At 47.8% G+C, this 24078-nt stretch overlaps 1 protein-coding gene across 1 annotated transcript; it reads right to left on the bottom strand.

Annotated features, from left to right (window-relative positions):
* Positions 1-8942: 8942 nt before the first annotated feature.
* LOC146355774 (uncharacterized) lies at positions 8943-22070 on the bottom strand. Its single transcript, XM_084830735.1, has 4 exons — positions 21968-22070; positions 18894-19689; positions 15410-15539; positions 8943-11888 (listed from the first exon to the last, which is right to left on the bottom strand). The coding sequence occupies exons 2-4, from the start codon at positions 19662-19664 to the stop codon at positions 10462-10464; spliced, it is 2328 nt and encodes a 775-aa protein (XP_084686861.1). The 5' UTR covers positions 19665-19689; positions 21968-22070; the 3' UTR covers positions 8943-10461.
* Between the last annotated feature and the right edge of the window lie 2008 nt (positions 22071-24078).

Genomic DNA, 24078 nt, shown 5'->3' with positions numbered 1-24078 from the left:
GTTCCTTGCAAGAGGGGGAAAAAGGCAGGATATAAATGTAATAATAAATTATCACTGGGTGTTGCATTTTGGGTAATCTGACAGGGCAGGCAGCTATTATGGTTTACTGCCAAATGCTGGCTCAGCTCCCATTCAAAAGTGCAGGGATGCACTTTTTCATTAGCAGGGACTCTGATGTCATCTATGGGCAACCAAGACCTATTTGCTTTACCAAAGACACACTCCTGGTGGAGATGAAAACTCCTAGAATTGGTTTGTTGATATGGATCCACACAGCTGCCTGAAATTTTTGGACTGCCCTTGGAGACTGTCACAATATGCTCCTACATCTCCACATTTACCACTACACCTCTGTGTGTGTGTGTGTGCGTGTGTAGTTCAATCCAGCTTGTGTGGACGTTTCTGTTGGAGGGGGAGGGGGGAGATATAATGAAGGCGCTTAGGGAAGGCTAATGGGTAAGGTTGGGGCGCTAAGGGAGCGTGCAAGGGGGCTGTTTAAATGAGAAGGGATCTGTCCACGAGGACTGAGTTGAGAGGGTGAAGCTTCCACAGCGTATCATATTTTGAAAACTCCAAATGTTTGCGTGTGAGTGAATGAGTGGGTGAAAAAGATTGTCACACCCCTGCATTTGAAAACTCCAAATGTTTGCGTGTGAGTGAATGAGTGGGTGAAAAAGATTGTCACACCCCTGCATTTGAAAACTCCAAATGTTTGCGTGTGAGTGAATGAGTGGGTGAAAAAGATTGTCACACCCCTGCATTTGAAAACTCCAAATGTTTGCGTGTGAGTGAATGAGTGGGTGAAAAAGATTGTCACACCCCTGCATTTGTTCTCGGACATCCAATTGAAATACCCCAGCTGTTTTTGGATCCCAGCTGAAGGCTGTATATCTTACAAGGTTGTATAATCTGAGAAGGGGGCGTGGCTGTGACTGTCAAGAAGGGACCCTGCACTTCCGAATTGGCCACTACACGACTGCTAAAGTGGTACCATCCACTGCGGGAACCAGTCCAGAAAACACATCCAGTTGGCCGTGGGGGGGCGGGGGCAGGGTGTGGAGGGTCACTGGTGGCAGCGGCAGCAGTGGTGGGCAGCCTGGGGTGGGCCGTGAGGTCTGATGGCGCTGGGCCCATCAGCCACACCATGCACAAGGGCTCACCAAAGCCGGCGCCAGCCCCGCGAAGGAGCCGCTCTCGTAGTCTCTTTTCCCAGTCACAAATACAGAAATCAGCAGACAATCCATATGTGCCGCAGAAGATTCATGACAACATTTCATTGGAAGACTGCACTAAGCCTGTTCTGTGGCTAAGCCTATCAGATGCTAGGGTCGCTCGGTGTCCCCTTTTACAGAGGACAGTCCTCTATTATGAAGGTGTCCTCTGTTTGAAGGGCTGTTCGGTCCAAGTCTGGTATAAAGATAAAAAACCATCAGAAGGGAGACCAGAGGCCTTGAAGTTGCCCATCCACAACTTCAGGACAGCAGACTGAACAGGCAGGCACACGGGTCACCTGTTCTCAATCTTCTATGCTGAGATGCACTGCATTTCTCTTCAAATTATAATAATTCTTTCTAAATTTGCATCTATACATATAAATTCGCATACGCATATCTTATGCAAATCGCTGTCCTCTTTTTTGTTGATGCGTGCCCTCTCTTTTGGCAATTCACAACTGGCCACCCTAATTCTCTCAGAAACGGCCCTCTTTCTGCTTCCTTTTCCAGACCCTGTTTCAGAAGTAACAGCCCTGTTCTTTTGTTCACTGCTGCAGCCCAGACTCAATTAGCACATTCTTTATGGGAGGGGGAAAGGGGAACCCTGCTGAGGCCTCTTTATTTTCCAAATTAGAGAATCAACTATTGTCTGCTATGTTCTTGTTCCCAGTGCTCCTTCTGGCACTGAAATCTGAAACCATCACATCACCTGGCACAGCCACATTTCAATGTCTGCAGCCCCCACTCCTCCATATCATCTGAAGTCTCTGAATATGCAGACATCATGACTTCAATATGCAAGTCAGCCTTTTGTTGTTGTGACTCTTCGTGACCCCATGGACCAGACCACGACAGTCCTTCCTGTCCTGCGCTCTCTCCCGGAGTGTGCTCAAGTTCATATTCATTGCATCGGTGATGCTATCTAGCCATCTCATCCTCTGCCGTCCCCTTCTCCTTTTGCCTTCAGTCTTTCCCAGCATCAGGGTCTTTTCCAGTGGGTTTTCTCTTCGCATTTGGTGGCCAAAATATTTGAGCTTCAGCTTCAGTATCTGTCCTTCCAATGAGCAGTCAGGGCTGATTTCCTTTAGGATGGACTGATTTGACCTCCTTGCAGTCCAGGGGACTCGTAAGAGGCTTCTCCAGCACCACAGTTTGAAGGCATAAGTCAGCCTTAACCCCCCCCCCCTTTTAGATCCTCTCTCCCCCAGTGCCAATCTCCTATTTGTAACATCTTGTGTGATGAAGAGATCTCGACATTTCGAAAGCTTGCACATTTTTGGTGACCTTTGAGTTGGCCTATGGATTTGGGATATTTTTCCTTATGGCCAATGCAACTGCCTTTTGTTTTTTACTCTTTTACTCGGTTACTCTCCAAGGCATTTCCCCAGGCAAGACCAGTTTTTCTCTTCAGGGGTACCCTGAGCTCCCCCAGTCAAAGTCACTGGCTTATAAAGAATCCCTAAAAGTAATCTTGACTGACCAAAATCTTATTGTAGCAGGCTTACTCAGAAGTAACTCCTGTTTTAGTTCATTGGTGGGCACATTTACAAGTCATGGTGCATTAGATGGTTCTTGCAAGCAGGGCAAGAAACTGCAACATTGCAAGCTCAATTGGACTGCAAAACAGGCGCTCCTCTTCTGCCTTTGGATTACTTTACCGCAGGGGTGGGCAACCTTGGGCCCGGGGGCCAAATCTGGCCCTGCAGGGATCCCAATATGACCCTTTGGGGCTTGCCAGATGGCCACACACCCTTCCCCTGGCCCCACCCCTTTCCCCCAACCACTGATTGTTTGGTGGTTTCCCAGCTTTTGTGTAGGTTTTCCCCCATTCTAAAAGGCTGAAATGCCTCTCCTAAGGCTGAGTTACTGACAGGAAGCGCTTGCGGCTGAACTATGTAGGTATGTTTGTTATATTTGGCCCTGCCCCCTTTGCCTCTGACCCCACCAATCACTGGAATGTGACCCCCGAGAGCATCAAAAAGTAACAAAAATGGAATTCGGCCCCCACACAGAAAGAGCTTCCCAACCCCTGGATTACGGTATCCGAGAGGAGGGAAAGGAGTGTGGGAAAGGCCTGTTGGACTGTCTCTTTTCCTAAGGCCAAGGGCATCCATCAAGCAATCTCCATGCTCCACAACCAAGCAGAGGGGGGGCGGGTGCCACAGAACAGGACCCTATGTGACCATCATCCCCAGATAACTCAAGGAAGTAAGTCAAGCTACACACGCACAAAGGGGATGGAAACACTGGACAAGAGAATGGCCACAGGGGAGAGGCAGCGTATCTGTGCTCCTACTGTGGGAAATCACTCTTTCTGTGCTCCCACCTCACAAGGCACAACAGGGTCCACATAGGAGAGACGCCCCACTGGTGTGCAGGCTGTGACAAATGCTTCAGCTGCAAGGCAAACCTTCTTAAACATCAGAGAATCCACACTGGAGAGAAGCCATATGAATGCTCCATCTATGGGAAAAGGTTAACATAAGAAGAGCCAGGCTGGATCAGACCACAGGTCCACCTAGTCCAGCATTCTGCTCGCACAGTGGCCAACCAGCTGTCGACCAGGAACTCACAAGCAGGGCATGAGTGCAACAGCTCCCTCCCACCCATGTTCCCCAGCAACTGGTGCACATAGGCTCAATGGCTCTGGTACTGAAGATAGCATATAGCCATCAGGACTAGTAGCCATTAGCCTTCTCCTCCAGGAATTTGTCCAACCCCCTTTTAAAGCCATCCAGATTGGTGGCCATCACTACGTCTTGTGGAAGTGAATTCCAAGCAAATGTCCCTAATCAGGCATGAGAAGACTGATATGGGCGAGAAACCCTATGAGTGAGGGAAAAGCTTTACTTCTACAGTGAGGGCCAGAAATATTGGAACAAAGATAACTGTTTTGGCAGTTGGCCTCTGTACACCACCACATTGAAGGTGAAAGGAAACACACCCAGATGGGAGCGAAGTCAGGACTTTCAGCTGTAATTCAAGGGGTTTGACAAAAGTGGGGCACTAACCATTCAGGACCCCTTCATGGATCACTGCCTTGTTGTGGCAAAGGGGCTTGCGTAACCCAGTGAAGCCATAAGCTATGCCGTGCAGGGCCACCCAAGACGGACAGGTCATGGCGGAGAGTTCTGACAAAATGTCCACTGGAGAAGGAAATGGCAACCCACTCCAGTATTCTTGCCAAGAAAACCCCATGGAACGTATCACAAGGCTAAAAGATATGACACTGGAAGATGAGCCCCTCAGGTCGGAAGGTGTCCAATACACTACTGGGGAAGAGCAGAGGGTATTTCCAAGTAGCGCCAGAAAGAGTGAAGCGGCTGGGCCAAAGCCGAAAGGACACTCAGCTGCGGATGTGTCTGGTGGTGAAAAGAAAATCCGATGCTGTAAAGAACAATATTGTTTAGGAACCTGGAATGTCAGATCAATGAATCAAGGTAAGCTGGAGGTGGTCAGACATGAGATGGCAAGATTGAACATCGACATCTTGGGAATCAGCGAACTAAAATGGACAGGCATGGGCGAATTTAATTCAGGTGACCATCATATCTACTATTGTGGGCAAGAATCCCTTAGAAGAAATGGAGTAGCACTCATAGTCAACAAAAGGGTGGGAAAAGCAGTACTGGGGTACAATCTCAAAAATGATAGAATGACCTCAGTACGAATCCAAGGCAAACCATTCAACATCACAATAATTCAAGTCTATGCCCCAACCACTGATGCCGAAGAAGCTGAGGTTGATCGGTTCTCTGAAGACCTACAACACCTTCTAGAACTAACACCAAAAAAAGATGGCCTCTTCATCATAGGGGATTGGAATGCTAAAGTAGGAAGTCAAGAAATCACTGGGATAACAGGCAAACATGGCCTTGGTGTACAAAATGAAGCAGGACAAAGGCTAATAGAGTTTTGCCAAGAGAACACGCTGATCATAGCAAACACTCTTTTCCAACAGCACAAGAGGCGACTCTACACATGGACATCACCAGATGGTCAATATCGAAATCAGATTGATTATGTCCTTTGCAGCCAAAGATGGAGAAGCTCTATACAGTTAGTAAAAACAAGACCTGGAGCTGACTGTGGCTCAGATCATGAGCTTCTCATTGCAATATTTCACCTGAAATTGAAGAACATAGGGAAAACCACTAAACCATTCAGGTATGACCTAAATCATATCCCTGATGAATATACAGTGGAGGTGAGGAATAGATTTCAGGGATTAGATCTGATAGACAGAATGCCTGAGGAACTATGGACGGAGGTCCATAACATTGTTCAGGAAGCAGCAACGAAATCCATCCCAAAGAAAAAGAAATGCAAGAAAGCCAAGTGGCTGTCTGATGAGGCTTTACAAGTAGCTGAGGAAAGAAGGGAAGCGAAAAGCAAGAGAGAAAGGGGAAGATATATCCAACTGAATGCAGAGTTCCAGACAATAGCAAGGAGAGACAAGAAGGCCTTCTTAAATGAACAATGCAAAGAAATCGAGGAAAACAATAGAATGGGAAAGACTAGAGATCTCTTCAAGAAAATCGGAGATTTCAAGGGAACATGTTGTGCAAAGACGGGCATGATAAAGGACAAAGAAGGCAGGGACCTAACAGAAGCAGATGAGATTAAGAAGAGGTGGAAAGAATACACAGAAGAACTATACAGGAAAGATCTTAATGTCCCTGATAGCCATGATAGTGCGGTCACTGAACTTGAGCTGGTCATCCTAGAGAGTGAAGTCAAGTAGGCCTTAAGCAGCATTACTAACAACAAAGCTAGCGGAGATGACAGTATTCCAGCTGAGCTATTTAAAATCCTAAAAGATGATGCTGTTAAAGTGCTGCACTCAATATGCCAACAAATTTGGAATACTCAGCAGTGGCCACAAGACTGGAAAAGGTCAGTTTACATTCCAATTCCAAAGAAGGGCAATGCCAAAGAGTGTTCAAACTACCACACAATTGCACTCATTTCACATGCCAGCAAGGTTATGCTCAAAATCCTACAAGCTAGGCTTCAGCAGCATGTGAACCAAGAACTACTGGAAGTACAAGCTGGGTTTCGAAGAGGCAGAGGAACTAGAGATCAAATCGCCAACATTCACTGGATCATGGAGAAAGCAAGAGAATTCCAGAAAAACGTCTATTTCTGCTTCATTGACTACGCTAAAGCCTTTGACTGTGTGGATCACAACAAACTGTGGCAAATTCTTAAAGAGATGGGAGTCCCCGGCCACCTTACCTGTCTCCTGAGAAACCTGTACGAGGGTCAAGAAGCAACAGTAAGAACCAGACATAGAACAACCAATTGGTTCAAAATTGGGAAAGGAGTATGACAAGGCTGTCGCCCTGCTTATTTAACTTATATGCAGAGTACATCATGAGAAATGCCGGGTTGGATGAATCACAGGTCGGGATTAAGATTGCCAAGAGAATTATCAACAACCTCAGATACGCAGACGATACCACCCTAATGGCAGAAAGCAAAGAGGATCTAAAGAGGATCTTGTTGAGGGTGAAAGAGAAGAGTGCAAAAGCTGGTTTGAAACTCAACATTACAAAAACTAAGATCATGGCATCTGGCCCTATCACTTCCTGGCATATAGAAGGGGAAGAAATGGTAGCAGTGACAGATTTTATTTTCTTGGGCTCCAAGATCACCACAGACGGTGACTGTAGCCATGAAATTAAAAGACGCTTGCTCCTTGGGAGGAAAGCTATGGCACACCTAGACAGCATAGTAAGAAGCAGAGACATCACCTTGCCGACAAAGGTTCGTATAATCAAAGCTATGGTTTTCCCAGTAGTAATGTTTGGCTGTGAGAGCTGGACTATAAGGAAGGCTGAGCGCCGAAGAATTGATGCTTTTGAACTGTGGTGCTGGAGAAGCCTCTTACGAGTCCCCTGGACTGCAAGGAGGTCAAATCAGTCCATCCTAAAGGAAATCAACCCTGACTGCTCATTGGAAGGACAGATACTGAAGCTGAAGCTCAAATATTTTGGCCACCTAATGCGAAGAGAAAACTCCCTGGAAAAGACCCCGATGCTGGGAAAGATTGAAGGCAAAAGGAGAAGGGGACGGCAGAGGATGAGATGGTTAGATAGCATCACCGATGCAATGAATATGAACTTGAGCATGCTCCGGGAGAGAGCGGAGGACAGGAAGGCCTGGCGTGCTATGGTCCATGGGGTCACGAAGAGTCAGACACGACTTAACGACTGAACAACAACAGTCCAATGTTAGTCCTTCATAGAGTAGACCTATTGAAATGAACAGGGCTTAAGTTAGTCATGACTAACTTAAGCCTTTTTAATTTCAATGGATCTACTCTATTTAGGACTAACATTGGATACTACCCAAGTGGAGTGCAGCAGGGCTCGGTCCTAGGCCCTGTGCTGTTCCACATTTTTATACATGATTTGGGTGAGGGTATAGAGGGGACACTTACCAAATCTGCGTAAGACACAAAGCGGGGAGGAACAGCTAACATTGAGACGAACAGCTAACACCACAGAAGCCAGAATCAAGATTCAAAAGGATCTTGACAAGCTGAAACACTGGGCCAAAACGAACAGGATGAAATTCAACCGCAATGAATGTAAAATCTTGCTTTTAGGTACAAAAAATCAGAGGCACGAATATAGGATGAGGGCAGCAGTACATCCTATGCATAGACAGAAATAAGTCCTACAAATCCCAGTATCCCCCAGCCAGCCATGCTGCCTGGGGGATGCTGGGAGATGTAGGATTTATGTGATGTGGCTGCTAAAAGAAGGAAAGGCAATCCAAAGCATAGGCTTAACCAAAGCATAGCATCCCGATCCTGGGAAACAATAGTTCCATTCTATTCTGTGCCGGGGAGGAGTACTATAACCAGTTCTGGGTGTCACATTTTAAGACGGACACTGAGAAACTGTTGGGAGTCCAGAGAAGGGTGACCAGGATGATGAGGGGGTCTGGAAATCAAGTCCTATGAGGAACGGTTTAAACAGCTGGCTATGATTTGAATCACAGAGTTGGAAGAGATCTTGGAGGTCATTGAAACGAACCCCCTGCCAGTGGACGCTGGTGGCTCCAATGCCAGTGGGGCAGTGAATCCGCTCCGGGCTTCAGTCAGAACTCTAAGGGAGCTATCCAAGGTGCAGAGCCCCCTGCTCAATGCAGGGTATAACCAGAACATTTCTGTCAGATGGCCTCTGCTTAAATACCTGCAGGGAAGGAGAACCCACCAAATCCTGAGGCAATCTGTTCTACTGTTGAAAAGCTCGGATCATTAGGAAGTTTCTCCTAATGTTTCTCCAAAATTGTTTCAAAGCTTTAAAACATTTTTTAAAGTTTTAACTACAAATCATCTTGGCGGCCGTCTTTGGACCAAAGGCGACTCATAAATTTTTAAAAAATCTGCTTCCCTGCAATTTCCATCCATTGGTTCTAGTTCTGCCCCCTGGAGCAAAATAAAACAACTCTGCTCCCTCTTCTGCATGACAGCTTTTCAGATATCTGAAGACTGCTACCATGCCTCCCCAGACTAAACATATTCAGTTCTCTGCACTTAGAAAACTAGCATGTAAAGGAGCAGGCCAGGCTAAAACCATTCTCCCTGGCATACTAATTTTCTATGTGCAGGGATTTTAAAAAAATTAACCCACAGTCTCAGTCATCTATTCATTTACAGACTTTTCACAGTGAATCTTTGCTGCAAGAACAGTCCAAAAACTCCAGGAGTGAGCAAAACATCCACAACTCATCATTTAATAAGCACATCACAAAACTTAAGTTGCATTCACAAGACTTCAAGAGACATAATAATGGGCAAGCTATAAAAAGAGCAATGAGGAAAGGTGGAAATAACAACAGTGTGCCTTAAAAGAAGAAGGGGGGGGGGGCACCAACATTAAATGTATTCCAAATGTGCAGAGCCATAAAGCAGGCACACCCATAATAATAACTGGCCAATAGCACACCCCAAGACAGATAGTATATGGAACATGATGTGTTGAAATACTCAGTTTTCATAACTGGGGAAACAAAAGGCTTGACTTAAAATCTACCACTAATACAGATACATGACCCTTCTACCTATTTCCAACCTCCTAGCTCACAGCAGGTTGTCTCGGTCAAAAAGAAATACACGTATAAAATAGCTATATTAAAACCAAGACTAATTTTGAAATTCCCCACCCTGCTACAGTGGAAGAAAACGCTGTTTTTTTCGCTGCCTGCATAAAATTCATTTTGCAGGTGCAAAAACATCCGTGCTGAACGACGCACAAGGCTCTGACGCTCACAACACGCTTTTTCAAGCACAATCCATGAATACATATTTCAGTTCACGCTGGTGCCAGTCTCAAATTTCCCAGTGCCTGATCCCAGGGCTCACAATTCCCCTTCTCTTCTTTTAGCACATCATTAAAATATGGAAACGTCACCCGATTTGCTAGTGAGTAGCATGGCAAAAGCTGTCAAGGTATGTTCAGGCTGGTTCAAGGTATTTGGAGAGGCTCCACCTCAAAATAGGAGTGCATTTCCAAAACATGAATAATTAGCGACTTTGCCATCACCCTGACATTTTTTTGCCCAGAGAAAATTTGCAAAATTCCAGTCCAGTTTGGTCTTCCTGGTTGTGTGCAGTACGGTTTCAAGTTCCAGCAGAATCTGTTCCCTGTAAGTCTTGAGGAAACCCCACTCTGCATCCGCTTGTTCTCCAAAGAACCGCTGCATGTTGAAGAGGATTCTGGGAAATGTTCAAGAGCACTTGTTTCCATTTCTTACACCTTCACGCCATGACTTTTCTATACTTGTGAGCATCCTTATATGGTTTCAGTCATATGCACCTTTTCCGACACAAATGAAGATTGGTCATTAAGGGATTTTTAAAAATTCTAAGGCGTAAATTAGAGTTGATGACATCATGTATAAAAATTAGAGTTGATGACATCATGTATAAAGCAGAAGCAGAACATGTTTGTTGTTGGTGATCCAACCTTCAGGAGCAGAGACAGGAGGCTGTAAACAAGACTTCCAGGTTGTAAATCTGGAGGGCACCAGAGTGCCCCAATATGGTGCCCTCCAGATGTTTTGGATTACAACTCCCAGCCTACCTCACCATTGGCCATGCTAGCTGGGAATCATGGGAGCCACAGTCCAACACACCTGGACGGAACCAGGCTGGGGCAGGCTGATATATATGAACTGGGGCAGACCCCTATTCAAAGAGCTGGGCCTGCTGACACGGCCTCTTCATTTGGCCCTAGCATGGCTGCCCTCCCGGGTGTATGCTTTCCGGTTCTGCAAGTGCCGGGCTATACCCGAAGCTCTCAGCGCAGCCCGAACGTTTCCCTCTGTGGACCTTTTTATGTTTCGTCAGGTCCGAGCTGGAAATGAAACGTTTCCCACACTCGAAGCAGGCGTACGGCTTCTCCCCTGTGTGGGTCCTCTGGTGGGTAATGAGGGATGACTTCCGGTTGAAGCACTTGCCGCAGTCTGAGCATTTGTGCGGCTTCTCCCCCGTGTGGATGATGTTGTGGTTGAGGAGGTTAGAGCTCGTGCTGAAGCTCTTCCCACACTGGAAGCACTGGTAAAGGTTCTCTCCCGTGTGGGTCCTCCGGTGCGTGATGAGGGGCGCCTTCGCGTTGAAGCTTTTCCCGCACTCGGGGCATGTGTAGGGCTTCTCCCCCGTGTGGGTCCTCTCATGGATGATCAGGTGTGTCCGCTGGCTGAAGCTCTGTCCGCAGTGAGAGCACTTGTATGGCCGTTCCCCCGTGTGCACCCTCTTGTGCATCATCAAGTTCGTCCGGGTGCCAAACCCTTTCCCGCACTCGGAGCATTCGTAGGGTTTCTCCCCAGTGTGGATTCTCTTGTGTGCAATGAGAGAAGCGATCTGGTTGAAACTCCGGCCGCACTCCGAGCAGTGGTAGGGCTTCTCACCGGTGTGAACCCTTTTGTGTCGCAGGAGCTGGGAACTGTTGCCAAAGCTCTTCCCACACTCGGGGCACTCGTACGGCTTCTCGCCCGTGTGGGTTCTCTCGTGCGTGATCAGGGAGGATTTCCAGTGGAAACTTTTGCCGCAGTCCGAGCACTTGTGTGGCTTCTCTCCCGTGTGCACAATGTTGTGGTAGATCAGGTTGGAGCTGGTTGTGAAGCACTTCCCGCACTCGGAGCACACGTAGGGCTTCTCTCCCGTGTGGGTCCCCTTGTGCTTCAGGAGGGAAGCCTTCGTGCCAAAGCTTTTGCCGCACTCAGAGCACACATAGGGTTTTGCTCCAGCCAAAGTCTCTTGGCGCAGGGCGGGGGACGCTCCGTTCTTGAAGGTCTTCCCACAACGGGGGCATATGTAAAACTCTTCTTCCATTTGTGTTTTCTGATTTGCGGGGAGTTCGAAGACCTCACAGAGGTTTCCACACTCTGTACATGCCTTTCTGGTCTTACACCGAAGGATCTCTTCGTCCACCGTACTTCCAGTGCCTTCTTCATGAAGGAGGACTTTTTCTGCTTCCTTCTCTAGATGGTTTTCCTGAAGAATTTGTGCTTCTGGCTGATTTCCAGACGCCACTTCTTCCTCATCATGAAATGGGAAGAGGTTTCCTTTGGCTCTTCCCAATGATGTCTCACTGAGTTCCACTGTCTCAAGTCTTTCCAGCTGAATATTTCCTTCTTTTGTCCTCATCTTATCACCCCCTGGTGAAATAAATGGAGACTCAAGAGTCATAACCCATCATAACAGAGGACCAATGTGGCATTGTTGTTAAGGCAATATTGCTTTTAACGACTTGGCTGATTGCCACAGACAACTAGGAATTCAGTGCAAGCGAGCGCATGGAATTCCATGCACATAAGTGCACTGGTGGAGGAGCAAGGATCACTCCATTCCATCTCTACCAGCCCACTTGGTTTCTATGGTAGCCACCTAGGGAAGAAAGCCCCTTCCTGTGTGACTCACCCAGAAACACAGAGGGCTGGTGGAGCAGGCATAGACTGGTCTGTCCCTTCTCCACCCATCCCCACTGGTAAAAGGCCATTTAAAAAATATATGTATGTATTTGAAGTATTTTAATATTTATTGATTGATTTGATTTGTACCCCATCTTTCCACCAAAATGACACTCAAGGCAGTTTGCAATCACTGATAAAAACAACAAGAAGGAAATACATTAAAACACAACTAAAAGCTATTAGAAACAGAACAACAACAGAGTAAAAGCAGCCTCCAGCGCAATAGACCTGCTTACACACCAAAGGCCTGCTTGAAGAAAGTGCTCCTTGCCTGCCATCGGAAGGATGGCAGAGAGGGATCAAACCTGGCTTCCCTTGGCAAGGAGAGCCACAGTCTGCTCCTCAGCCAAAATGGCTGACCTAGAGGCTTCTGGCCTGCATATCCATGCTGCCTGTTCCTCTACGGCCAGCAGAGAAATGCAGGCTACTAGCCTCTTAAGCAGGCTAGTCAAAGTTTTTGCAAGCTAGTAACTTTTGCGGGCTTATTTACAAGGCTGTGCTAAGGATGTTAGAAGAGGGAGACCTAAATTCAAAGCACCATGAGACTTGCGGGGAGACTTTGGGTCCATCATTACCTAATAAGACCATAAGAACAGCGCTGCTGGATATCACACCAAGGGTCCACCCAGTCCAGCATTCTGTTCACACAGTGGCCAACCAGCTGTCGACCGGGAACCCACAAGCAGGGCATGAGCGCAACAGCACCCTCCCGCCCATGTTCCCAGCAACTGGTGTACATAGGCTCACTGCCTCTGGTACTGGAGGTAGCACAGTGCCACCAGGACTCGTAGCCATTGCTAGCCTTCTCCTCCATGAATTTGTCCAATCCCCTTTTAAAGCCATCCAAATGGGTGGCCATCACTACATCTTGTGGAAGTGAATTCCATAGTTTGACTCTGCGCTAGGTGAAGAAGCCCTTCCTTTTATCCGTCCTGAACCCCCCACCAATCAGCTTCATGGGATGGCCCCGTTGCATTCTAGTACTATGTTGCCACACCACAGCTGTGAGGATAAACAAAAAAAGGTGTGGGTAACTATCTACACCACCCTTAGCTCAATAGAGGAAGGCTGGGACTAAAAATATCATAAAGAAAATATTTTGTCTTTATCTAGCACAGCGATGGGGAACTTGTGGCCCTCCAGATGTTGTTGGACTCCAAGTCCCATCAGCATGTTAGCATGGCCAATGGTCAGGGATGATGGGAGTTGTAGTGCAACGTCATCTGGAGCACCGCAGGTTCCTCACCCCCGATCTAACACTTGTCCAAAGACCTGGGCATACAAAATGTGGCTGTAGTCCTTGCCACAACCCTGTAAGGTAGCTCAGTATTATTTTAATTTGCAGCTGTTTTTAGTGTTGCTATCTGAAGGTTGTTTTACTCCCCTGTGTTTAAAGTTTATTATTATCCTTTAAAAGCAAATCCCAATTCTTCATTATCGTTCTGTTCATAAATTTGGATTTTTTTATTGTTCTATAACATGCCTTGAAAAAAAGGTTTTTTGTAAGGCAGGATAAAAAATATATTACGGCTGCAATCCTATACCTGGAAGTAAACCCCACTGAACTCAATGGCACTTACTTTTGTGTAGCCCTGTATATGACTACACTGTAAATAAACAAGATTATCAAAAGTGAAACCTGCAATGAAATGTTGCAGCGTGGAGTGCTGGTGATCAGGATTCCATCCACTCCATTCCACTCCCTGCACCCTGTTTTACATTAATCACCCCTTCCAAACTCTCAGTATTTCATGGCCACAGTATTCACTGGGCTGGGGTTTGTTTGTTTGGGGGTGGGGGGATCCCCCCTTAAGGTTTTTTCCCCCTAAAGATGTTTTTGTACTCCTGAAAACTTTGGGGTGCCCCCAACCATGCTGATGCCTCCCTCTTGTGGATGGTTTTGGATCCATAAGCAACGGCAAAGCCTGGACATTGGAAAAAGAGTGAATTGCTACCATATTGCAGATCCAAGAAGTGTATCCTGGATACGCAAAAGACAATAGGTTGAAAAGCGGCCTGGTGAATTCATGGCTAAGGAAGGTTTGAACTCAGGACTCATTTGGGAAGGGACCATAGCCCAGGGCTTACATGAAGAAGATCATAAGTTTGATCCCTGGCCAAAAGGATCTGGTAGCAGCTCATGGGATTTGTTTCTGACAAGCACTGGACTTTTTGAAAAGCAGTCTTGTTGGTCTGCTATAGTGCTGGATTCTTCTGGATGTATTTGGTGTACTGGTAGGCTTTTTTTTTTTTTTTGCGATAAATGTTTGATATTCAAAGCAGGCCCAGAATTTCCATCCACAGAAAAGTCCCCTGTCGTAGAAACCCCCAGGAAACTTGGTTGTATCATCTGCATTCTGAATCGAGAGCCAGTGTGGTGTAGTTGTTAAGAGCGTGGGACTGGGACTCAGGAGACCCGGGTTCTAGTCCCCGCTCGGCCATGAAGCTCACTGGGTGACTTTGGGCCAGTCACTGACTCTCAGCCTAGCCTACCTCACACAGTTGTTGTGAGGATAAAATGGAGAAAAGGAGGAGGAAGACCCTTGAATTCCTTGCAAGAGGGAAAAAGGCAGGATATAAATATAATAAAAATAAAAATAAATAAATTGCTGCCATCCAGGAGGTTGACCGCCTCATCTGCTGTCTGCGAGAACTAGGCCAATACAAGCGGAACTGCAACAAAATGTTGCGGTCCAGAATGCTCCTATCCAGCCATGCCCTTTTCAAGGATACTCCATTCCATTCCCTTTTCCTCTGTGTTTTCCCACCCCCACCCCTACCCCCACCAGTCAATCAGCATTCTGGCCCAGTGAGCATGCTCAGTCCTCACTGGTCTGTTTTTGGGAAGGGTGGGGCTGACCAGACTGGCCCCCCCATCCCAAAACAGATAGTTTGTACTTTTGAAAACCTTGGGGTTCCTCCAAGAGTGGTCATACTCCCTCTCGGTGTCATTTTGGGGACATAACGGCAGGCATACAGAAAACTGAAATCACTATTAATATATAGATGATGATGTATTTATGGCTTTGACAACAATATCTCCTTCAAGCCCTAACACAGCCTTCCCCCACCAGGTGTCTTCCAGATGTTTCGGACTTCAACTTCCATCAGCCCCAGCCAGTATGGCCAATAGCCAGGGATGCTGGGATTTGCAGCCCAAGACATATGGAGGGCTCCAGCTTAGGGAAGGCCGCCCTGGCACATACCCAGCAAAATGGCCTCCCTCTCGCTGCCTTTCTTGGCATCGGTGGTGAACCGCAGCTTCACAGTGTTGTCTGACGGGTCCTGCTCCGATATGGGGGAATTAGCAGCCACATCTTCCAAAGGGCTTGGCATCTGAAAGAGAAACAGGGACACAATTTTTTAGACACAAAGAGAAGCATGGGGTGGGGAGACACAAACCTTGGTGGAGCGTGGCCCTTTACCTATCGCTACCTATGCAGTCCTATATGCAGCCAGGAGCACCTTCGTAGAATCCCAGGGTATTTCTACATGAGGCTTTTATCCCACACCTTTACTGAGGTTTCTGCTTCTGGATTTTTTGTGGGATTAAGTTCGGCTCCTTTACACGTGCTTTTTTCCAGGGGGTTTCTTTCACCGCCTTTCTATATGTTTCATTATACAACAACTAGATGGCACCATGGTATAATGGAACTGCACAATTACACGAGACACTCATTCTCCCATTTCTAAATAATACCAGACTTTCCTCATTCGGAAAAAAATGGTCACAAAGCACAGGAGAGGCCCTGGAGGATGACAATGTCATGTAAAGGACCCGCAAACTTACCATGAGTGAGCAATCACGAGCACACAATAAAGGCCTTGTGTAGAAAGGCTGCTACAGTTGGAAGGGGACATTGCAGGCCATTTAAGCCCCCCCCCCCCGATGCAGGAAACCTACAGCTTGCACATGCTCAGCAGATGGAAGACTGAGGGACAGCCCACCTCCTAATGTTCAACTGAAATCTCTCCTGTAGCCCATTAGATCTAATCCTGCCCTCTCGGGCAGCGGAGAACAAATGCCGGACAGCGCTGTATCAACTCCATCTGATACGGCGGCTGCACCCCTACCTTCCCGATCATCTGATCCCATCGGTAGTACATGCCCTGGTCTCCTCTCATTTAGACTACTGTAATGCGCTCTACGTGGGGTTACCCTTGAAGACGGTTCGGAAGCTGCAGTTGGTACAGAATGCGGTGGCTCGCCTGATTAAAGGCAGCCGCCGGCGAGATCACATCACTCCAGTGCTGAAGGAGTTGCACTGGTTACCAGTTGTTTTCCGGGCCAAATTCAAGGTGTTGGTTTTGACCTTTAAAACCCTATATGGTTCCGGCCCAGCCTATCTTAAGGAGCGCCTCCAGCAGCACCAGACAGGCCGTTTAACAAGATCAGCCTCGGATGGCCTTCTCTCTGTCCCATCAGCCAGGACAGCTAGACTGGTGGGGACGAGGGAGAGGGCCTTTTCTGTAGTGGCCCCCACTCTGTGGAACTTCCTCCCTAGGGAACTCTGTCATGCCCCCTCTTTAATGAGCTTCCGTCGTGCATTAAAAACGTGGCTGTTCAGGCAGGCATTTGGGGTGGGTTAGGGTATTTTAGAAAATGTTTTTATTGTAGAATTTTATTGTTTTATTTTATGTTGTACATCGCCCAGAGTGGCTGGGTGACCAGCCAGATGGGTGATTAATAAATTAAATAATAAAAATAAAATGTTTGCCCTCTTCCATTTGACAGGCTTTCAAGTATTTGAAGATCCCCGAAAGAACATGTATCACTTCAAACACATCCAGGTCAGCCATCTTCAATATCGTATTAACGCTTGTGGACAGCTCGTTACGCTGTGCATTTCCCTGGCCTTATTCCAAAGCATGAGCCGCCGTTGGCCAGGGGCAGGGAAACAGTCAGCAGTTTAGCAGTTAAGAGTGCTGGGCTAGGAGCAGGAGGCCTGAGTTCAAATCCCTGCTCAGCTATGAAGCTCACCGGATTACTTCAAGCTCACTGGATTACCCCAGCTTGGTGCCTCTCAGCACCAATGTGGCTCCCTGCTCCTCCCAATTTTTATTTTGTTTCTTAAAATTTTTATAATTATTTTATTAACTGGGAGGTTGGCATGCTTCAAAGCAAAGTGCTGCCCTCCAGCGCCATCTTTATTTAGGTTCAAAAGACCATTTTGTGTTTTGGAGCTCAGCCCCCAACTCTGCCTTGTACTTAGGTTCTTGGGCATTCTTAGGTTCTTCCCATTTGCCTTTTGGGAAGTGAGTGTTTTCTGGCTGGCAGCAATAAAATGGCAGCCATTTTATGAATGCACAAGCGGCACCCCCATGGCAGCCATTTTGTGAGAGCGCCCATGACAATGTCAACATTGTCGATGGCCTTGTAGGCCCCTTCCGACCCTACTATTCTATGATTCTATGAACATTTGAAATGTGCCCCCCAACCTAGAGAGCAATCCTACAATCCCTGCGTGAGCTGGAGGGAGGGGGAGTCAGAAATCCCCGCCCCCCCGCCTCGCAGCATTCTGACCTCAGAAGTGGGAGTCGGAGATCCGCCCCCTTGCAGCCAGTGCAGAGAGAATTGCACTGGTTGTCTCTCCAAGGTTGGAAACTCAACCATGGAGAGGGGGGAAAAGGGGGCATTCTGGTGGGCAAGGAGTGGAGGAAACCGGACAGGTCAGGATACGATTTACCCTGAACGTCCTTCAACCTCCTTCCCTCCCCCTCCGAAGCACCCTTGCTAGACAGACTGAGAAGGCAGGGAGGCAAACATTACCTCCGCTGCACCTCTTGCCCTGCTGACTTCAGCATGGCAGGGCACAGGAATCTTGGAAGCCTCCGAGCTTGGAGGCTTCCAACCAGTGAGGGTGCAGTCCATAGAATTGTGCCCCTAAAAAGGTTGGGGACCTCTGCTATATACGGTGCTTTATAAATGAACTATATCTATAGTGCTGTACGCTAGATAAATGGTGCCCCCCGACCCAAAGAGACCATGGACACCTAGAAATTACTTGCTCTCACCGTAACGTCCCTCACAGGGCTGTTCGGAGAATAAAAGGGGAGAGCCAAGCTTGCCACCAAGGCCGGCTCAAGACATTCTGCTGCCTGAGGCAAAGGACAAAATGGCCGACTGGACCAGCCAGTGAATCTGACTTCAGCTCTGGTGGCGGAACAAGGCCTTCCACTGCACTTAGGCCAGGCCAGTCGAAGAGGCAAGAATAAAAGCTGGCTTTCCTGCCCATGTTGGAAGCTGCCCAATACCGAGGCAGATGCGTGGTTCATATAGTCCAGCTCCAATTACTCTTATGGAAGCTGCTCTCCACGATCTTTGTTCTCCAGCCTGCCACCCGAGATCCTACAGCTCATGATTGAACCCAGGACCGTCTACATCAGATTTCCCCCAACCCGGGCCCCTCTAGATGTTGCAGACTACAGCTCCCATCAGCCCCAGCCAGTATGGGAACATTGCTGGGGAAAGCTGCTCCAGACTACTGTTTTATACCAAGATAGCCCGACGGTCTGGCATGGTTTCCTTTGATTGGTGGCGGCTCGCTGGGGTCTCGCTCCCGGCCTGCTACCTGAGCCCCTGAAACTGGGTTGGCCAAGAACTGAACCCAAGGCCTGAAGCATGCGTCCCTGCTGCCCCCCACCCCACCGATTATTATTGGGGAGGCACAATACAGATCCGACACAGACATTCCAAGCCAGCCTGCCGCCGTCCTTTTCTCCGGCTCTCTGAGGAGGAGGAGGAGGGCTGGGCCGGCGTCCCTCAGCCTCGGGCCGTCTCATTAAGAAGTCCTCCGCCAGGGCCACCGCCTCAGAACAGGTCTCTGGGCCGCATTCCCGGACCCAGCTCTGCATGGCCAGAGGCAGGATGGTCAGGAACTGCTCGAGGGTCACCAGCTCCAGGATCTGCTCCTTGGTGCGTCTCTCCGGCTTCAGCCACTGACGGCAAAGCTCCCAGAGCCGGTTGAAGGCCTCTCGGGGCCCCTCGGCCTCCCGGTAGCAGAACTGCCGGAAGCCCTGGCGCTGGCTCTCCGAATTGAGGGCACCCTCCTCCAGAATCTCTTCCTTCACTTCCACAGAGGGGTCCAGGTTTTGGTAGGCCTCCTGGGCTTTGTCACAGGGGCCTGTTGCCGTTTGGGTTGCATACTCTCTTCTAGGCCAGCGGCACACGGCCTCAGCTGCTCCTTTCACGGAGGCTGGGGATTCTTTCACACTAGACCCTGACTGGGGCGGTACATTTTCCCATCTGGAAGGAGGGGACTGCGGTGTGTTCAGGAACTCCGACCACTGGGCTTCCCAGCCCTGCTGCAGCCCCTCCTCTAGTTCCTGTTTAACGTGCTGTGGAGTTGCCTTAGTCACAACCTTTGTGAGGGTCTCCACTTGGGCAGTGTCATGGCCTCTTCCTACCTCTGCCAAGCTCTCCCCCAGTTCTTTGGGTCCCACCAGGTCTTGTTCCTCCATTTTTTAAATTCTCAGCTGCCCAGCTCTGGAAGAAGAAAATCCGTATTAATAAGTATGATGCAATAGTATTTTAAGACAAATAATATTCCCCAAAGAATTCTAGCAGGGGTGAGGAAACTTTTTTCTCTCTCTCAAGGGCCACATTTCCTCAAGGGTAATCTGTCAGGGGGTGCATGCTGATGGTGAGCGGGGCCAAAATCAGCAGTAGGCGGGGCCAGAGCCAAAAGTGGTCAGGGCCAATGGAGGCTGGTGGCTCCAATGTCAGTGGGGCGTGAATGTGCTCTGGGTTTCAGTAGGAACCAGTCACAACTCTAAAGGAGCTATCCAGGGTGCCCACCATCAGTATCCACCGGTCAGGGCCACCCTTTTCTTTTTCTTTCTTTCTTTCTTTTCTTCTTTCTTTCTGTCACTGCCTTTACTCTTTCTCCCTCCCCCTCCCTCTCCCTCTTCCACCCCATCTAGCAGACTGCAGGGGAAAGGACAGATCATTCTTGTCAGAGGTCTGAACTGATTGCTTGCAAAGGCCTTTTGAAATTACACTGAGGACAGCAGGTTGCCCAGCCCTGCATTGTAGTATAACTATACAATTTCCTCCAAGTATCATCACAAAGATATATTGGCCTAGTTCTTCTCACACACTTTAGATGTGGTGGTACAGTATCGTCTTGTATCTGGACTATGCCCCTTCAGACCGCAGGGGGAGACCCACATCAGTGAATGCTTATCCCCCTCTCCAAATAAATAAATAAATCCCTACTTATAGAAAACTAGCACATCAGGAAAAAGCATGGCAGGGAAAAGGCAAGGGTTTTTGCCTTGTCTTTTCCTTGCTATGCTAGTTTTCTACCTACAGGGAGTTGTGTTTTTTTTAAGCTATATGGAGGAGCATTCACATATGAACTCTCAGCTATAATTTGAAGTGCTCAGGGCAGCACACATGGAAGTCCTCCCCCTACTTGATCCTCATAGCCACCTTGCAAGGTGTGTTAGGGTGAGAGAGAGAGAGAGAGAGAGAGAGAATGTCCCAGCAAGTTTCATGGCAGAGTGCAGTTCACAGCCCAAAACTCTATTAAAAGTAAAAGAGAGGCATCCTCCCTGATCTTTAGGAAAAGGCCGTGGCTGAGTGGGAGAGCACCTACTTTCCATGCAGAAGGTCCCAAATTCACTTCATTTCATTTCTTTTATTATATTTCTATATTGCCCCATAGCTGAAGCAATCTGGGCGGTTCACAAAATTAAAAACCATTAAAAATACATTATACACAGTAAAAACCATTTATGTAAGAACATATGAACAGATAGCACACACAGAGACAACGTATACCTAAAACAATTTTTAAACAATCAACCAATCCACCAAACCAAAGACAATCAACCAAAGACAATCCATCAACCAAAGACAATCCAGGCCCTAATTAAAAACTCATTGTATGCTGCCAAATGCCTGAGAGAAGATGGCAGTTTTAACCTGGCCCCCAAAAGATAATGTTGGTGCCAGGACAGCCTCCCTGGGGAGATCATTCCATAATTGGGGGGCCACCACTGAAAAGTCCCTCTCCCTTGTTGCTACCCTCTGAGCCTCCCTCAGAGGAGGGCCTTAGCTGCTGAGCATAGTGGAGGGTTCAGTTCAATCCCCGGCACTTGGAATCAACATAGGCCAGCCCTCCCGGTCCTGGTGCCCTCCAGATGTGTTGGGCTACAACTCCCAGCATTCCCAGCCAGCACAGCCATCTCCTATGGCTCTGCTGGCTGGGGATGATGGGAGTTAGAATCCAACACATCTGCAGAATGGTGACGGCTGGCATAGACAATACAGTTAGATGGCCCAAGGGTTGACCTCAGCATAAGGCAGCTTCCTACGACCCTCTCCTCTACCACCATCCAGCTAAGCAGACACCGCCTCCTTAAAAAAACCCCTCCTGTGCTTTCAACAGTTGCACAGAAGAGAGATTTCCAGTTGCACAGGGGTTTGTTCGTGACTGATTTATTTTTGGCCACGCAGGCTGGGCTCATGAGCAAAACCGCACCGGCCAAAATTCCCTCTTCTGTAGTCATTAGAAGTGCGGCCCCCTCCTCCAAGTTTCCCCAACCTGGCGCCCTCCAGATGTGTTGGGACTACGAATCCCAGGATTTGTAGTCCCAGCACAGCTGGAGGGCGCCAGGTTGGGGGAGGCTGCTGTGGGGGGCTTGCATTCCTGCAACAACCCCCGACCCCAACTCCCTGCCCTTTTGAGCTGTTTCTCCCCTAGCCCCCTCTTCCATTTGATCTTTCCCTTGTCCCCTGCCCGTCCTTCTTAACTCACTTCTCCATGTGTGCTGCAGCCCTGCAAATCTGCAGTCTAGAATGCCAAAAAAAGAAAATTGCATGCAAAGGGCTGATTCTTCTTCCCAGCCACCCAGGAGGAGCAGGAGGGGGGACAGGAAGGGGAATTCAATTTCAGCTTGAAAGAAATTCCTTTTCTGTTCCTGTCTAGGAGGCAGAGCTCTGTCCCTTTAACCCCTTGACTCTCTGATAGAAAAACCCATAATATGTATGTATTTATTTATTTAGGGTGTTTTTTCACCCCACTCTTCAGCCGGAAAAGGCTCCCACAGTGGCTTACAAAGATGAATATTAAGACATAAATATAAAACGGAGCACATTAGCTAGGGATCCTGCATGGGATGAAAGCGAGGGGAAACTCGGATTTCTGCAATGTGAGGCGCTGGGGATGAATGATGTTTGGCAGACTTGCCCTGGTTGGGTCCTTCCAGAAATTGTGGACTACAACTCCCATCTAGCCCATGGTCAGTGGTCAGAGATGATAGATGTTGGAGTCCAAAACATTTAGAACAATCCAACATCCACTTTCAGGCAAATTATATATATAATTGGGGTTGGACTCGATGGTCTTATAGCCCCAACCCTACTATTCTGTGATTCTGTGATATATGTATTAAAAAATTGCATTTCTATCCCATCTTGTTTCCCCTTGCAAGGAACCTAAGGTGGTGTGCATGATCCTCCTGTCCTCCAGTTTATCCTCACAACAACCCTGTGAAGTAGGTTAGGGTGACAGTCAGTGACTGGCCCGAAGTCACCCAGTCAGCTTTATGGTCGAGTGGGGACTTGAATCCGGATCTCCTGAGTCCCAGTCCGATGCTCTAACTACTACACCGCACTGGGTGGGAAACTGGGGCCCTCAAGAATTTGTTGGAGCACAACTCCCATTACCCCAGACAGCTTGGGCAATGGCCAGGGTTGATGGGAATTGTAGTCCAACATTTGGGGGCAGGGAGCACAGGTTCCCTTGCTTTATTAGGACCAAGCCCAAATGCCCAAAATTGTGGGTAAGCTTTCTAGATGATCAGGCAAAATATGTTACAAAAAGCTTGAGGGCTGTGTAGAAGAGGAGGTGGCGAAAAGGCTGCCTTGATACTGAAGTGATGACATCTGCATGGTCAGAGACTTAAGACACCATGGAGGAGGAAGCATAGACTTACACAGATTAGGCACCACTTAGGTGTTGTGCGGGTTTTATGTTACAACACCTAGAAGTGTTGGGACAACCAAACATGAAATGGATGATTCCGTTTCTTTTTACATATAAACTCTAATTATTCATATTTTTCACAACTTTATGTGAAAGACGCAGGTTCCTTGGAAGGTACAATAGACACCAAATGATGCCAGGGTGGGGTGGCCAGACTTGTGCAACAAATGCACCTCCTATGGATTTTGAAACTGGAAACATTGTAGAGAGGAGGAATTTTGCTAGCCGGGGATGTTTAATCTGCTGTTCCTAGTTCTGGTTTGTTGCAGAATTAAGATCCGAGAATTAAGATTTCCTTTCTGTACTTTCTGCTACACAACCTTTAGGTGTCACTGTAGTATAATGGAATAATGCAACTACGATAGTGGGGACTATCACTTTGTTTCGCTTTTACAAGTAATACTGGATTTTCCCGGCTCTAAAAATCCTGTGAAATTGGTTTTAAAAGCTAGAAGTGAAAGTGGACGGTTAGGACAATGTCTAAAGCCGCTGTAAACAACCATGAGTGTGGAATGACAAGCGCACAATAAAAGCCCTGCCTAGAAAAGCTCTAAGTCAGAGGTGGGCAGAAGTCAGACCTTCAGAAGGTTTGCACTTCAGCTCTCAGAAGCCCCTGCCAGGGTCAGGAATGCTGGGAGTAGAAGTCAAAAACATCTGAAGATCTACTTTCTGTCCACCCCTGGACTAGGTGGAAAGAACCAATGGAGCTGGATTGTGTATGAATGTTCTGCGGCCCCAACTGCGGCTAACTTTCTGTGTATTGGCCTAAACAGCAGAGATGTGTGCAGAACAGGCAGGGGAACATAAAAATCATTCTGCGTTGTACCAGGTCAGACTAATTGTTGGAAGGGTGATGGTAGGGAATCACACCCAATAAAGGT

The sequence above is a fragment of the Heloderma suspectum genome, chromosome 2, assembly GCF_057233095.1.
Source record: "Heloderma suspectum isolate Gila_16-S chromosome 2, 16-S_ref, whole genome shotgun sequence".
Taxonomy (NCBI): domain Eukaryota; kingdom Metazoa; phylum Chordata; class Lepidosauria; order Squamata; family Helodermatidae; genus Heloderma; species Heloderma suspectum.
The sequence above is the reverse complement of the archived record's forward strand: the minus strand, read 5'-3'. Positions and strand labels throughout refer to the sequence as shown.

Bases quoted from the DNA above. Each gene is read 5' to 3' on its own strand.
- LOC146355774 (XM_084830735.1), bottom strand. From the start codon at position 19,664: ATGGAGGAACAAGACCTGGTGGGACCCAAAGAACTGGGGGAGAGCTTG. The intron at 15,540-18,893 runs GTCTGTGTCGGA...TTTCTCTTTCAG, and splicing joins GCGGCAGGCTGGCTTGGAAT to ATGCCAAGCCCTTTGGAAGA. The intron at 11,889-15,409 runs GTATGTGCCAGG...TTATTTCACCAG, and splicing joins GAGGGAGGCCATTTTGCTGG to GGGGTGATAAGATGAGGACA.